At 43.4% G+C, this 17,390-nt stretch overlaps 1 protein-coding gene across 2 annotated transcripts; it reads right to left on the bottom strand.

Moving 5' to 3' along the window:
• Positions 1-773: 773 nt before the first annotated feature.
• Positions 774-6,470, bottom strand: LOC119165669 (sulfotransferase ssu-1). Of its 2 annotated transcripts, none has more exons than XM_037417766.2 (2): positions 6,356-6,470; positions 774-3,170 (listed from the first exon to the last, which is right to left on the bottom strand). In XM_037417766.2, exons 1-2 carry the CDS (start codon positions 6,440-6,442, stop codon positions 2,175-2,177), a joined length of 1,083 nt encoding a protein of 360 aa, XP_037273663.1. In that variant the 5' UTR covers positions 6,443-6,470; the 3' UTR covers positions 774-2,174. The 2 variants fall into 2 exon arrangements, with proteins under 2 accessions (XP_037273663.1, XP_075728560.1); XM_075872445.1 differs by lacking the exon at positions 6,356-6,470 and adding an exon at positions 5,420-5,753.
• Positions 6,471-17,390: the final 10,920 nt, after the last annotated feature.

The raw sequence follows: 17,390 nt of genomic DNA on the forward strand, positions 1-17,390 counted from the left end.
AGAATAATCCACACTTCATGTAGCTGAATCATATGGCACTGCATGCGTGACAAAGTCATTGTTCTATTTCTGAGGATGTCTTAAACTAACATATTTTGAATATTGTGACGTTTATTCAGCACTTTCGCGTTTGCTCCGTCAGAGTGCTTGACAATTGATTTTTGAACACTTTACAATAGACGTTCACAGGTTTTATTTCTGAAACCGTATCAAAGAAATATATTTTAAATATTTTTCATGTTATCTGGTACACAGTAGTATATATATATATATTTTTATATATATATATATATATATATATATATATATATATATATATATATATATATATACAGTCGAAAAAAGGAAGACGACAAACGTACGAAACGCAGTTTTTACTAACGTTTCGGCAGGTGGGCCTGCCTCCGACGAAGGCAGGCCCACCTGCCGAAACGTTAGTAAAAACTGCGTTTCGTACGTTTGTCGTCTTCCTTTTTTCGACTGCATTTCCTACCGGAACCATTGGATTTATCTCTCGCCTATATATATATATATATATATATATAAGGGAGAGAAGTGTATACCTAAGGGCTCGTATTTCTGTGGTTTAACACAATATTAATGAGATATAACAGACAGTAATGCCAAGGAATGTACAGGGGAAGTTATTAGAACCAATGGAATGTAAATAAGAAGAAAGAAGAAAGAAAAGTGGATGAAAAAATTACCAGCTGTGATATATATATATATATATATATATATATATATATATATATATATATATATACGACCGTGTTAAGTGACAACCACGTTTTTATTATGTGTACACATCGCAAAACCCCTGCTGCTGTAGGGCAGTGCACTTGACGTGCTTTCGTTTGAGCGAGCACAAGTGCCCATTTGTCGACGATACATAGCAGAACAAATAAACAGTAATGGATGAAGGAACCGCATGACGGAGACTGCCAGAATACAAGCGTGTTGGAGTGCTATCGGGATTCGCCATTGCCCGTGGAGAGGCTAACATGAAAAGAGCGAACGGATGGTTTTATTGTCGATAGACACAGAAGCCAACAGTTGGGCGCACAAGCTGTAGCAATTGTTGAGTCGTTTGATTATGCAAAAGTGTAAAGAAGTAAAAAAAATAAAAATGCCAGGGTCAGGGCTAAATTGAGAATAAATAAAATTTTTTCACACATCTTGTTTTGATTATGCGTTCACTGATGAATTAGTTGCATTATCACAACAACGTCGAGACGGAAAGAGACGAAACACTCATAAGCGCAGGAACGTAAGAGGTTGTGTTCACATTGTGCAGCATTTCATCGCTCTTTTCGTCTCACAGTTTTCATATTATTCACTTCATAACGGCTCGCTCACTTGCCAGCATTTAAATTACAGTCACTGAAATTTCAAAGAGGCTCGAGTCCAATGTTATGAGATCACACACATGCAAAGTATATTTCGTGGCTGTTGCATCTAATACTGCATTGTTTGAATATTAGGGCATATTTGGAGGAAGTGAGAAGTCCATCTTAGTTTGTTTTAAAAGAATAGTGGCAACTGCAGTTTCTGACGTAAAATATTCTAAATGAAGTGATCAACTTTGAAGCAGCATTTTCTGATGCGACATACTCACATGACCCCAAATATTTAGATTCCAAAAAAAAAGTATCTCTTCCGGATGTATTAATTGTGATCTTGTAAGATCCGAGTAAAATGCGGTCACAATTCTTACTTTCGCGAACACAGGTTGGCGTGCAAGGTTCCATCTCGGGTAAGACAATACCAAAAATTTGCAATGGCTACAGGTATCTAAAAGCAAGGTCGGTAAGTACCTGGTGCGCACACGCCAGACGGATATTAAAAGAAGATTTCGCGGGTCACACAGAGATACACGTGCTCAATAGTAACTACCGCAAGCGTGCCGCGCATGAGATTCTATAAGTGCTCGCGAAAACTGCCCCCCCCCCCCCTTCGTTGTGTCGCAGTGGTGGTTCGGGAGCTAGACCTGTCACGCCGGTTGTGGAACACGCGGCGGGCCGTACCCGTGCGCTCTTTCATCCAGCGGCCATGCCTCAGCACGCCCTTGGCAAACATTGTCCATATTATCGACAGTGTTAATTTGAGGCACATAGATAAAGCGAAACACCATAATTATTTCCCTTTTAAAGATTTGATGTTGTTTTTTTGCATCATTTATTTTCCTTCATCCCAATCTGCCTTAGCGCCGCTTCTCTTACGTCTTTCCAAAGGTTCATAACAGAGGAATGCCGCTCCACCTTCTTTATTCTTGCTTCTAAGCGTAGCAGCTGGTCCCGAGAAAAATAAGGCTGCCAGCCACCAACGTTTCCATTCCTGACGTAGCTGAATTGCTTGTCGCTTTCCACAAGTGTTTCGCTCTTTGCTGCCATTATTCTTTCAGTGGCGTTGCGCCATTCAGGATCGATGTCTTTAAATGTATTAGGTGCAAGAGTGCGCTTCATGTTTTCGCTGGAGCATCGACTTACAAGCTTCTGTAGCAGCTCTGCGTCCTGTTCAAATATGTTGCCGTACTCATCGGCCAGAAAGTGGGCTAGTCTCAAAATCACCTCCCGAGCATCGGCCTTCAGTTCCTCGTAGGTAACGAAGAACACGTTGGACTCATCTTTCAAGGCGTAGGCCGATACCACGTGATCAAAGTAGTTTCCCTGGCCAGCGCAGTCGCCGTCCAGGAACGCATCGAAGAATTCCTCGAACGTTCCGTCCCGGAAGCGAAATACATCGAACGTGGTAACGTGGTGGAAATCGGAGACACACAAGTCCCACGGATTCTGTGCTACATAGACGTACTTTGCATCTGGGTTCATGGTGTCTTTCCGTAATGGAAAGTGGGTGGCAAACAGGCGCAGGGGGAGATTGGGCTTCCAACCGTCGATTTGAACGATTCCCAGCAGGCGCATATTGTGCGTGAACTCTTCTAGGCCACTCACAGGTTGACCTTTTTTTAGAATCAGTTGTGTGATGTACAGCATCCAGTGTGTGCCGCTCTTGGGGAATGCGGTGATGAGGACGTCGTCTTTCTGTGCGCAAAACTCCAAGGCTGCTCTCAATAATTCCGGGCAGAAGCTAGGACTTCTCGGGATGCCGTCTATAACTTGATAGTAAGGCTTTCTTTGCTCCATTACAACAACTTGCGGACCATTCGTCCTCTGAAATGAAAGAAGATTCATCATTTCAAACTAAAGTGCTTAGACATCTTTTTCGCAAATGTGCGTGTGTTGTGGCAAAAAAGCTCGATCAGTATTTTACCCGCATAATACCAGATCTGCTGAGCACCACACTAACTCCTTCAATGCAAATACTATCAGCTAATTCTAGCTTAAGTGCTTGTGCCAGCATATCTACCGCAGTTACAAAAATCATTGAAGTTACTAATATAGTGAAACTGAAAAAGTGGGTGACTTCGAAATTGTTCATTTTCGTTTAGCGCAGGAATTTCTTCTTTTTTCGGAGTACCTAAGTGTGAAAAGGTAATACTATTAACTTCTCTGACGCTTAATAGTACTAAATAGTATTGAATATATGGCATGTTGGTAACGATTCGAAGCTGGTCAAAGTAAACAGCAAAAAAAAAACAAAGGCAGAGTAAAGGAAGGACACAAGATGAGTGCTCTCTTTCTTCTGATAAATTTGATGAAGAAACACCAAACATGTACCTTTTTTTTGCGCATGTTCTTACAAGGCAAGAAAACTGAAAAAAAATCCGTATAGGCACGAAGCATCTCATCTTAACAATGTTAGCGTTAATATTCTAAAAACAATTGAGCAGTTCACAAGCAAAATTTGATATTTCTTGAGAGCAATGAACGGTTCACTGACGCCATTTTGCCTACCCCTTTGCATTCTGTGGGCTTCAAGTATTTTCCTTGCCAGCTGGTCGTGGTGGCGGATAAGAACCCTCGTTCTCGAAAATCTGCTGCGCACATGCAGTCCTGTCAGTCCGTTGCCAAGTGTGTCAAGGGCACAATACTCCGTAAAAACATTTGGTGCTTCTTCAGTGTCGAGTTCACCCAACGCCCCTGCTGGTCAATATAAATGCTTCCACATGCGAATGATATGTTGTTTACAACTCGAAGGGCACATTGTAAAAGCATATTGTCGTAGTTAATAGCGCAGGCATTATGCAACAATAGGCTGTTTTCAGTGCGTTTCCGCACCACCGCCCAAATATTGCCGACCTTATCCTTGGCAGCGAAAACACTTCGATTTTTCTCTTTGGTATTGTGCCTTTGACACACTTGGCCATTCACGGCTGGGACTGCGGTTGCACTGCAGATTTTTTGAGAACGAGGGTTCATTTCCACCACCGCGACCTGCTAACAAAAAAAAGTATACGAAGCAAAATTAAAACGGCAGAAAAAAGCTGTGTCAGTGAACCCGCAATTGCGCTCCATCATAACGAAATATCTCCTTTATAAGTATTGCTTCAACGTTATCCCCTTTAGATTATTACCGCTAACGTGACTAAGATAAGATGCCTATTGTCAAAGAAGAAGTGTTTTCAGTTTTATTGCCTTGTAAGAGCATGCACAATAAAAATGTGTAAATGTTTGATCTTTCTTCATTAAAATTCTCTGTTGAAAGAAAGCACTCTTCTTGTGTCCTTCGTTTACTTTGTCTTTGATTTTTTTTGCACGCTTCACTTCAACCAACTTTGACTTTATGAGCACCTCTCGAAAGAATTTTCAGTGATGGCACTTTGCTAATTCCGAATAGATTTTTATTACGTACAGGCGTTAAGCTGTGTTTACCGGTAGTGTGGAAGTGTTGCACCCCAGAATATATAATACCGTGAGGAAGTCTGAATGATTTCTTGCACTCATAAAAACTTGAGTGGTAAGTGACCGTTCTTGCTAGACAGAACCAGCTCCGTCTTTATCTGCATCAGTGACTCAAAGGTCCAGTTTTATACTTTATTAGGCTTTTTATGGGGAGATATTTCTGTCTTATATGACGAAAAGGCACGCCTTTTGTGTGATAATAGCGCGATGGTTTTTAATCCGCCTGAGGTTCACGAACAAGTAGATCAACAGTTTCGGCAAAATATTTGGGGTATTATTACTTGAAAAAAAAAATAAGGCTACCACTTCACTTGAGAACTGAAAGATTCGTGTAATAAATGAGATTGGCGCGATGGCTACCGCTTCTTTTTCCCATTATTAGAACACTCTAAACACCCTATGATGATAGCTATGCTGCAGATACGGCCCTCGATTTCTGCTACATTGAACAAATGCTTTCGCCGCAAAATACACGCAACTCAAATGAAATCATTGCAATTTCTGCTCCCAACAAGGCGTAATGAATAACGGCATCAACTACGATGCCTATAGAATAGGTACACGAAGAGAATATTGTAGTGTAAACGACCCCGTTTTAGGCCACCGCACCGACTTACCTATTCAGCCATGAAGCTTCGTCTCACGAGTGCATGAGGAACTGCGAAAACACGTTTACCTATGACACCGGACAGGGTCGTGAAGAACAGAGAATAAACCCATTGCCTTATTTTAGCTTTTCTTTTTACACATTGCACCCGGAATGAGAACCGTGTTTATATGCGACACCCATCCGGCCATTTCGCATCCGGCCATTTTGAGGGTTTTGTGTAGTCGCTCGCGATTATATTTGTAAATAGCCTTTAATGGGCTCGCTTCTTCGTTTAGTTATTCGTCGCGTCAGCGTGATGTGCAAATGAACTAGACTCATGCGTGTGGGGGCCTGCGTTCCAGTACAGCTATGGGACGACAGCTTCGGTGCGTAGGAGTTTCTGTGCTGATAAAACGAGAACATTGTCTATCTCTCCTCTTTCTCACTCTTACATAATAATAATGCTAAAATGAATGCATGAATGCATACACGAAATAACTTCTCTCTCACACACATAAGATTGATGCTAAAAGCAATCGAGGAATGCATGCATGCAATAGTTTTCCACTCCACTACAGTGCTTGGGTTCGAACCTATGTCCTCACGCTCCGGAGGTGAGTTATGCCACGGTAAACAGCCATTGTTGGACAGTAGAAATGTAGGTAACCGTCGCGCGTGAAACGGCGCCTGGTACGACATTTTGAGCATGCGAAATGATTACCGGGACTCGATAGTAACAAACACAAACTTCATTGCATATAAAGTGAGGGTATCAAACAAATATTTTCACAAACGAAAAAAAAAAGCCAAGATGCCTTTTGCGTATACGTTCGATATAGCCTCGTTTTCAGATGCATTGACTCGGTGCTTAAGTTCTGGCGTTGAGTAATCCGGTCCCTCACATATCAGTGACGCTTCTATGGTTGTCGATCGGGATAACTCATCGGTCGTCAATCGGTAATACCTTGTCGGTTGTCAATTGGTGATAGCTCGACGGTTGTCGATTGGTGATACCTCGTTGATCGACGAGCTTGGCAGAGCACCGCTCCATCGTCGAGCTTCCACCCGCGTGGTTACTAAAGGGACCAGCTCTTATGACGTGCCCCGGCCCAGCCAGGGTTCTTATATGGTGTCGGAACTAGAGGCATCCGGTGTCACAGATTCCTTATCAGCGGCGCAAACACTGATACAGCAACCGAAATAAGGTCGTGACAAGTGGTGGCGGGACACTCGAACAGCCACTGGCCGAAACAATTGCTCGCGCGGGATAATACAGTGTTACCAATTTAGGGCGAAATCCAGTGACGCTTTGTGAAGCTGTTGACCTCTTGAGCGGTTCTGGTTTCTTAGTTTGCTTGTTTATGTGCATGGAACAATGAGGTAAAGAAAAATCATATCAGAGTATACCAAAACAAGATTTATTATATCCCAATTCAACGTGCAAGTAGTATGTAATGAAAGCGGTCACGTAATATGCATCTAAATGGGACCTTCATTGGAATGTGGAGATAAGTATTTAATTGACAACAACAGTGGGAAAAACTGATAGATTACAATACTGCGTCCCGTAACAATACGAAGGTCGCTTCAAAATTTATTATCATTAAAAAGGTATTATTTATTTATTTGCGCAATACCGAAGACCTTATTTGGATTCAAGCAAGAGGGCAATACACCAATAATAATCAGGGAAAATGCTGAAAAAAAGGATGACCCTAATTGTAGGTCTGGCGTTACCATGCCGCAAATTTCCCAAGAGGTGGGTGCCCTCTCAAGCGTCTACAACTTCATTCTGCCGAGAACCAGACCGAAGGTGCGCTTGTACCTGTTTAACTAGTAGGTACCTGGTGGCGGCAATTCTCTGCCTCCCACAGCTGCGGCGGATGCCCAACTATTTCACCAATGCAGTGGTGGGTTAAGGTACGCCCAGGGGCATTCGCAGAAACTTATCGGGCTACCTTTTGAGATAAGTACCTAGAAACAACCGAGTGCCAGGTCCGTGTACTCCTCTACCCATTGGGAAAAACCGGTGGGTGTTCCGTCGGCACTGGGAATCGATCCCGGCACATCGCGCCTTGGAGGCGGGTGCTCTAACCAGGCATATAGCCACTGTAGCGGTGACTACTAAAATAGGACATACATTGAAGAAACATGAATAACAATGTAAATAAAAGTTATGTGACTGACAAAAAGTTGCAGTAAAAACGCATTGCATGCGCATGAACATTTCTTATAGCCACGCAAGACACATATAGGAACAATTAAAATAGGAAATGACGGATTAGCTATCGCGACAATGGCGATTACATTAGGTGAATAAACGTTCAACAGAATTTGTGCTTATTACTTTTGATAGATTCCGATCATTCTAATCGTTTTACACGCGTGGAAGGAATGGAAATTTGCAAATGTTTGTTCTGGTCTCATGTGGCGAGACCGTGATGAAGCTGTGTTTGACGAGCTGCAATTGGTGTCACATAAACCTGTGGGTTGAAAGAGCTGTTATTAAGTTGGACAATTGTTTCAGCCTGTGTACTTTCCTTCGAAGCTGAAGTGAAAAGAACATATCAATATAATAAAACCAACAGTTTTTGACAAATCACACAGTGTATGTTTTTAACAAAACAGTTTAGAATGAATATGGTAGACTTGGACACCTGCAAATCGCACGGAAGTGGAAACTCCGTCAAGTGAATTGGACCTTAATTTTTCAACACCCTTTATCAATATTTGTAGTAATAATGCTAAGTAAACATTCTTTTTATTATAATTAACACTTTTTTAAAGTTTGCCTAACAAATATTTGTTAACGCAGAGAATAAGAGCGACACGTCAAGTGGAATAATTAAAATGGCACACTGCGTCAAATACATATTAGTCACAATATGTTCAAACGCACGCAATGAAGTAGGCTACAATTTCTGCAGTTAAACTTGAACTTGCCTTAATATCTGAGGCAGGATAGAAAAAATGTTCAATAGTTATCGCGGGGACACGGTTCGAAAGCTGGTAATCGTTGTTTCAGATGATATAGATTTACTTAATTGAGGTTTCCAGGTGATTATTAGAAGCTAATATTCCGTCGGTTGTGTTATTTTTTCCATCACACCTACATGAATTTCGACTTCGCTAATCGCCACGCTGTGCCTTCGGCTAGTTATCTTACTTTTTATCTATTACTCTTCATTACATCCCCTCTCTTCTTTCTTATTTTTATATACGCTGTGAATCTTGGCAAAGGTTCTAGTGTTTGGAATTTTCGTTCTGCGATAACTTACCTCGCCCCTGTCATTTTCCGGCTCACTAAACTTCAAGAAAAACTGCGAAAGGTGGGTTAACAAGCACAAAAGAGCTTTTGCTATATGCACAATAGACGTCCTGTGTCGCATCCTGCTTTCGTATGGCAGAAAAAATTGAAGGAAAGAAGGGCGAATTTAAGGGCTTGTTTTTTTTCTTAGACACTGTGCCAAGTAAAACATAGGAAGTGTTATTAGAAGTAATTGTAGTGTACATGTGAAGCAAGAAAAGTGGACGTTAGTGGCAAGTTAGTTCAACGCTCTACCACTGAGCTACAGTGGCGCTGACTTCCCAGTCCACTTCCGAAGGTACACATGCGCTTTAAAAGTGGAAGCGTCAGTCAGCGCCGTCTTCTGTCACTGCGCTGAGTATAAAACACTAATTTTTGGCTGTTCGCTTCACGCAGCATGTGTCGATTTCCTGCGTGAAGGAAAGCGGCACATGCTGCTTTTCTTATACTTTTCCCATACTTCTCCTTTCATCATTGTATGTAAGTTCTCATTTTTATTGCGTCAAACATTATAATGGTAACACAGGGCTTTAAACTGATGGCAGATTTAGCGAACAACGTGAAAGATTGAAAATAGACGCTGTGGATGGTTAGCCAATAATTGTAGACTCTACGGCGGCGCATCGCTGTCCGCGCATGTGGAGTATTCAAGAGGATACAAAACCGGCTTGCGAGAGACATTTTTTGGGCTGAGGCTATCTCGTCTCTACTTTCCGCCCGTGTGTGACCCGCGTCGCTCACCCTGAGTGATCAAGAGCTGTAGTTTCTGAGAATATGTTCTTCGTGCGTATGGTATGCCATGCGATGCGTTTCCTCGGATATATAAGGAAGCGACTGAGGAAAGGCGCATGTTGAAAGAAAGCGCCCACATCGGGCGCCCTTTTCGTGTTCATCTGTTTTTAGTTAGCGCTCTTTTAGTCGGCAGCATGCACCAGCAAGCCCGAATTTCAATCAGTAATGCCGCACATAATAGTAATGCCGCACATACTATATACAGTATAGGAAACGGCTGGAAAGGGTAAGGAATAGGGGTGGGCAGGAGGGAATAATAAAAGAATGTATGCCCACCAGGTGCGCTGGATCCTCCGCCCTCACCCCACTCGTGCATAGCTGCTCGAATTTTTTCTCGTCACCTGCTGTATTTTAGAAGTTTGAAGACTAATATCTACCCCTTCCATGCAACGGATTTATTTATTTTTGCGTTTATCCCACTATTCAACACTAAACTCTCTCGATTATCGCAAAAGATAACTAATGACAACTTTGCAAGACCATTCGTCTGTCTCGGCGTGTCACAGTTGATGCACCCGAAAATATACGTAAAGTAAAATAGTCCCCAAGCGACAGCATTTGTCATGTCTCATTGTCGCTACACCATAACGGTACCAAATACTTGGAAAAACGTTTCCCCTTACTCGGCTTGTTCGTTAACTTTTATTCGAACTAGTTTGGCGTGCTTCTTTATATTCACGGACGACCATAAAGTCAGCTTATCTCACCATACGTGCATGACTTAAATAACACTTGTGTAACAATGCTGGCAATCTTCCCTACTTTTTATTGGCCATTGATATCACTAATGTATGTCCATTGGAGAACTGCGCTTCGCAAGCTCAACAGAACGGCAAGCTTTCGCTTTTCTACTTCATAGTGACTATTTTGTATTTCAGAGCTCAGGCATCTTGACATCTCGAACGTCGCTATTTAGCTTACCACAGTGTTGTCGCCATTGTAAACAAGCGCGCTTTCCAAGAAAGAGCGTCGTTATTCGCTAATATATAACCATAGCAGCTATCTCTCGAAAAGTTACCGAAAAAATAGGATCTATACACAACAATCCCGACACCTCATGAAAGCGCCACCTTGACTCACATTAGAAAACATGTTCCGAATTGCAAGTGAAGTTTGAAGTGCAGGGCTTTATAGAAACATTCAACTTTTGAACACTTTGACTTATTCGGCCACTCGATATGTGAGGTTTAACATCCTTAAACCACCATGTGATTATGAGAGTTGCCATAGTGGAGGGCTCCCAAAATTTTGACCACCTGGGGTTCTTTAACGTGGACCCAAATCTGAGCACACAGGCCTACAGCGTTTTCGCCTCCTTCGAAAATGCCGCCGCTGCTGCCGGCATTTGATCCCACGACCTGCGGGTCAGCAGCCGAGTACCTTAGCCACTAGACCACCGTGGCGGGGTTACTTGGCCACTGAAAAGTAAAAGTGGCACATCAATTTCTAAAATCCCTCTGGAATAAAAAGATTTCGAAGAATAAGCTCTCATTTGGTACCAGCATTAGCTCTCGAAATGACGAAAAAAAAACTGCTCCGAAACTGCAGTTTTCACAAGAAGGTCAGTGCAGTTCATTCAGCGCTCACCGTGTCAAGTCAAGTTCCTTGAATTGGTGGCGCATACTTACGCTGGGATATCCGCCTAGAACCGGATAGTTTTCATAAAAGAGTTCTTCTGTGCTTGTTCGTTTTCCTTCAATGTATGACATGTACTTACTTCAGTGGATAAGCCAAGAGTGCCACGTTGAGACTTTTAATGTTTTTTTAAAGAAATGGATGTTCAAAACGAATAAAATGGCAATAATGCGTACAATACAATAAATTTAAAGTACAAGTAATATGCTATCGAGCTTGTAATCAAGACTGCAGTATTATCTGATGAGAACAATTTAATAATTAGTTAGATTTTGCCTTATTGAAATGACGAAGAGTTTTCAATACCAGATGAAAATGGTAGTAGTTGAGTAGTTACACGGCAGAAAAGATATACCCGTGGCAGTACCGCAAGCCTGAGGTACCAAAGCTTGAAAAGTTTTCCCGCGAGAAGGTTAAGCCTATTTTTCAAAGATTAGTAATGAGAAATCGACCTATTATTATAATAATGTCTTCGACATGACAAAAAGTAATGTGGAATATTTTGTAGCTCTCTCCAGACTTGCCATAGGGGTGATATTGTCACGTAAGAGTGAGGGTAGCCCGAAGACAGGAGACCGGGAGGCTCGTAGAAATAGAAGGGAATCCGTTTATTTGGCGGACTTGCGCCCACTAAAGGAAAATATACACATCGGCTTAGCGGGGGGCGGACAGCGTGTTCGACGGCCGTCGGGGAACAGAATGCCCCACTGGATTGCAAGCGCGTTCACCATGCGAGATAGTCGTCGTAGAATCTGGGGCTATCTCGTAATCAACGAATGGTCGACGTGCGGGCCACGATCTTCGCAGATGAATCGCGGTGCATCCTGGACCACGATGAGGCCGCGTGCCGGCGGTATCGCCATGCGTAACACAATCCGCAATGCGCTTCGCGGCAATATCCTCATACCAGCTCTGTGCAAGTATAAATTTAATGGTGTGCACCATGTTTCTTCTTCGGTGTCTTTTTGTGGTGCTTTGTTTCTGCAGAGGAAAAACGGAGTCAGCCGAATATGCCTTAATGGTATGCTTCAGACCGAACAGGGCAGGGCTTCTGGCTGAACAATGACTGCTGGCATGAACAAATTGCCCCCGATTAATCATGAATACATGAATTCAGCCAAAAACATTAAGATAATATTGTTTTAGTGAGAAATTTTCGCAACTAGTCGCTGATGTTGCACCTTGTCAGATGGCTTTTCAAAATTTAAAAACTGCACATCACCTGGTACGTTTAGACAACGTTTAGAAGTAATATAGTATAAGATCTTGGTATTATCGAAAAAAGTTCACTTGACATTGCGATAACGTTAATATCATACTTAACTTTTATTAGATTATTTTTGGGACACCTTATCCGATAGTCGCAGGTTCGGTCCCTGCCCACGACAATTTATCACTTTCTCCACTTTTCTGTCTTCACAATTATATTACAATTATTTCAAATAATAATCCCTATAAATTTCTTGGCAATCATGTGAGTTCTCAATATTATTACTGGTACTAAAAATTTATTTGTAATGTCTATAAACCGCTAAAAAAACGCAGTCAACACTCGAACCAGAATTAACGTTAGCGCGACATGATGCCTGTATCATAAAAGAGTATTTAAAGTGGCCCTGCAACAATTTCGAGCATGGTCAGAGAACGCTGCCGATCGGTAGTAGAGGCTTCCCAGAACACGCGAGCCGAGTGTTATAGCGCAGCACGCGGCCTGAAATTTGCAATAAATTATCGAAGTCAGCTAAAAATGACGGAATACGCTCAAAATCACATGTTGGTTACTCATATATCAGCCATTGCCTGATTTGAACGTGGCGCGCTTGGTTGTTACAGAATTCACCGCGAGAGGCCGCTACTTGTCCAAGCTTGTGCGCGCGATCGCACTGAGAAGTCACGTATTGGAAGAGAACAAGAAAAAATTGCTCAAGGTCACGAGGCGTGCGTTACGTTTTTAGATGCGGAGCATCTAATACTCGAGGCTTGTAGTGCGGCGCTGTCCGCAAGCTTCCTCCTCCTTCTTCCACCATCTGTGCATCCCTTCCTCCTCTACACACCGCGCGCGCTTCACTCCTCCACCATCTGTGCACCCTTCCTCCTCTACACACCGCGTGCGCTTCTCCTCTTCACGAACATTCGCTAGCTGTATAATGTAGCGCGCATGCGCCGTCACGCTTCGAGAACATCGGCAGCTGACGCGCGCGCATGCGCCGTCGCGCTTCGAGAACATCGGCAGCTGACGCGCACGCATGCGCCGTTGCGCTTCTCCCCCTTCTCGAACATTCGACAGCTGACAGTGCATGCGCCGTCGCGCTGTATATATACTCAAGGTCGGCGCTCGCTCGCTCAGTTGCCGCTCGTCGGTTGGTTTGTACGGCGCGTCGACGTCCAAGGTCGCGGTGAAATGAATTCCAACGAATCCACAAACACAATGATCGACGTCCCTTCGACCAGCGCCGCCCTTTCGCATACGTGTGTACGTGTTCACTCATTTAACACCCCCTCCTACAACCACGTTAACCAATTTAGCCATCGACCCAAGTAAGTCGCAATTTAACACCCCATTTCACAACCACGTTAACCAATTTAGCCATCGACCCAAGTAAGTCGCACTTTAACACCCCGTTAACCAATTATATGCTCCGCATCCTCCTCAGTGTTCCCCCGAGGGAAGCTGCGGGCAATTTTTTTGTTTCCCCTCCCATCCCTCCCTGCTTAGCTTCCAGCGCTTTCGTCGGTATGAAAGAAGAGATAATGAAATTGCAGCGTGTGAAAATTTTTTTTAGCTCCACTCTTACTGGACGAATTCTTAATTTTTTTGTGGCGCTGCATTTGTGGGACAATACGCTTTTCCAGTGAATTATTTCCATGGTTACTCAGAAAAGTTTTTCAGGGCCCCTTTAAATAATGTTTATTATTTTTATGTAAAAAAATTGGCCCCGTATCTGCATGGTATACTGCAAATGTGGTCGAAAGACGATAGTCTTGCGTCTGGTGGAAGTTGACAAAACGTTTATTTGATGTTCTGCGCAAGCAAATTGGTGAATGGTATACTGGAGGCGCTGCGTTAGAGTGCCTCGAGCGTGCAGCGGAGGCGAACGGGGGCATCAAGTCACGTCACACGTGAGACATGAGCGCTATCTAGCAGTTATCTTGGAAAATGAAGTGGGCGGCGTGTGCGCCCGGCTCGGAGGTACTGATAAGGTGTAGAACGCAAGGCGACGGTTAGGTGCCACCACCGTGTCGTCTCAGCAAAGCGTTGGAAACACTTGCCTTTTTTTGAAAGCGTTGCAATGTCAGCGGAGCGTGATAAACGCTGCAGTCTGTGGAATTACTTATGTATGCCTTTTCTAGTAAAAAGACACACATACAGACTATTGACGTGTTCCTATGGTGCCTCAGATATGCGCAATAATGGCTTTTTAATTGACAATCGCACAAGTATGAACTCTGAACCTTGAGCAATATTGGTGGGCGCTATGGATGGGGTTGGCCTTTGAGGTATCGTTTGGTGCCGTTTGAGGTATAGTTAAAAGCGGACAAACAGACAAATGTACAGACATACATACAGAACAAAATTAATGCGTTGAAGTTCCCCAAGAAAGAAAAGTTGAAGCAGCCGCCTCCACTAACGTGTCATAGCCAGCATTGTAGCCGCCTTGAACGTTGTACTGACATTACGCCTGCTTAGGAACGTCTCAAGAAATTTCAAGACGTGACGTGGCTCTATGGCGGAATGCCTGACTGTCTGCAGAATGCTTTTCTTAGATTCGCGCTGCGATGCAGTTTATTATTCGTTGTACTCGTGGGGTGAACGCTGCCCACGTCGGTTTTACAAGACACTCTCGCATTTTCATCACGAATTCTTGTTCGCACCATACGGGGGTATATAAGCTGTCAATTACTGGTGGCACATGCCCGCGCACCACGGGATGTGTGTGTGCGTGTCTGGAGAATGTTTCTGACTCTGCACTAGACTGCATTTTCCAGTTACTAAATGCGAAGTAGTTCTTGGAAAACTGCAGGCACTTTGGACGCATCTATCTATCTATCTATCTATCTATCTATCTATCTATCTATCTATCTATCTATCTATCTATCTATCTATCTATCTATCTATCTATCTATCTATCAATCAATCAATCTGTCTATCTATCTATCTATCTCTCTATCTATCTATCTATCTATATGTCTATCTATCTATCTATCTATCCATGAAATTGAGGACGATAGAGCGAATGTTTTTAAGCAATAATATAGGTTTAAACTGAATCGACAGAAAGAAAGCAGTGCGGGTTAGAGAACACACATGGCTGAAAGATATCATAGTTGAAATAGTAATTATATAATTGTTATTACTAGTATTACTCTTAATATCAATATTTTACAAGAATAACACAACTATTATGTACCAAAACTACTAAATAATTATAGAAGACGCCGTTGAGAAGGGCTCCGGAAACTTTTTACTGTCTGGTGTTCTTCATAGTGCACTAGCATCACAAGTACACGGGGCTCTGCCATTTGTTCTGCATCTAAATGCAACCGCTGCCTGCCGGATTGAACCCACGGCCTTCCGGTCAGTAGCCCAGCACCGTGTTCGCTGTTTCACCGAGACGGACATAGCTCAAATCAACAAGAAGATATGAACACAAGCCGTTCTTATGCATCCAGAAATGTTTTGCGGATATTTAGTCAGATGACCTCTGTATCCTTGTTTCTGCAAATTTTTAACTTTATGAAGAAGGCATTTCATGTACGCCACTACGGTCGCAAAACAGTCTACAAAGCAGCCGAGCGTCCCGAAAGTTTAAGAAAATATTGGAGGATCTGCAGGAGCTGTGATCTTCCCAGCAAGAGCCGAAACCATCCAGTTCAGAACGTCACACAAGACGACATCGACAGCCGTGGAGCTCGCGGCACTCCGCAGCGCACTCCGCAGGATTGACCAAGAGACACCACAAAAATGGAGCATTTTTACTGATTCGAAACCAGCTCTCCAATGTCTACACAATGCTCTACGTCGTGGACCTCAAGACCAATTGGCGCTCGAAATACGACAACTGTACCATCACCTAATAGACGAGGGACATGACATATCTTTTCAGTGGTTACCAGGCCATTGCGGCATCATCGGTAACGAACATGCCGACAATGCAGCTAAGAATGCTCACGAAAATGGAGTGATGGAACCTATTCCACTATCAAGAAGCGACGCAGCAGCAAAGATTAATACGCTTGCGCAGGATGTCGCAAGGTCTATGCGGAATACGCCCGGTTTTCTCCACACCCGTCTTCACCGCCTGGACCCATGCCTACGACTTACTATTCCATCTGGCCTACCCCGATCCGAGACGACCCTTCTCTGCCGTATGTGGCTTGGGGTGTCTTTCACGAACGCTTTTGCCTGCCGCATCGGAATGAGAGACAGCGCTACATGCGACCATTGCGACAATGACGAAACAATTGAACATATTTTATGTCAGTGCCCCCAGTACAGCTCTCAGCGACAGTCCCTCTCAGCAGTGTTTGCTCGTCTCGACGACCAGCCATTTTCTGAGCAGTCAATCTTGGAATGTCGGAAAGATCGAGCCTCACGCCAGAAAGCAACGAAGGCGCTGATGAAGTTTCTGCGAGCGACCCGCCTCGTTGAACGATTGTGACACTACTGTGTGCGAGTGTGTGTGTGTGTGTTTGTGCTTCTCTTCCTCCCTTTCCCCTTTACCCCTTCCCCAGTGCAGGGTAGCAAACCGGATATGTTTTCTGGTTAACCTCCCTGCCTTTCCGCATTAAATTTTCTCTCTCTCTCTCTCTACGTCAGCTTCAACACTCAGATATATCTAATCTACTAAATTTGATTTCGCAATCAAACTTCAGTACAAATCACTTCAGGTTAAATGAAGAATTAGGTTGAGTAGAAAGTGACATTTGCCTCAGTGGCGAGGTAAGAAGTCCGTTCAAATTTTTGGGACGCTGGGTAATGTTATGCACTCCAGCTTCCTGAAATAAGTACCCCGTATTGCAGGTGCTATGCAGTGATGCAAGGGAGATGCCTCCGTTCTGTTTGGGATTTGGTGAAATGAAGATACAGAGATAACACCACTCATTATTAACGAAGAATACGTCGGCAGATTATGAAATTCTCATGCGTTATACTAGAGCTAGTCAGGTTGAACTCACTTCACCTGGTGATTTCAGGTGCCGTGGGAAATGCGAGCGTCAGGGCAGTGAGGTGGAGTTGGCCTGCATATGCGCCATCGATAATAAC

Source organism: Rhipicephalus microplus, chromosome 8 (genome assembly GCF_043290135.1).
Source record: "Rhipicephalus microplus isolate Deutch F79 chromosome 8, USDA_Rmic, whole genome shotgun sequence".
NCBI classification, from domain to species: domain Eukaryota; kingdom Metazoa; phylum Arthropoda; class Arachnida; order Ixodida; family Ixodidae; genus Rhipicephalus; species Rhipicephalus microplus.

Bases quoted from the DNA above. Each gene is read 5' to 3' on its own strand.
- LOC119165669 (XM_037417766.2), bottom strand. From the start codon at position 6,442: ATGGAGCGGTGCTCTGCCAAGCTCGTCGATCAACGAGGTATCACCAAT. The intron at 3,171-6,355 runs GTATTACCGATT...CTTTCATTTCAG, and splicing joins ACCAATTGACAACCGACAAG to AGGACGAATGGTCCGCAAGT.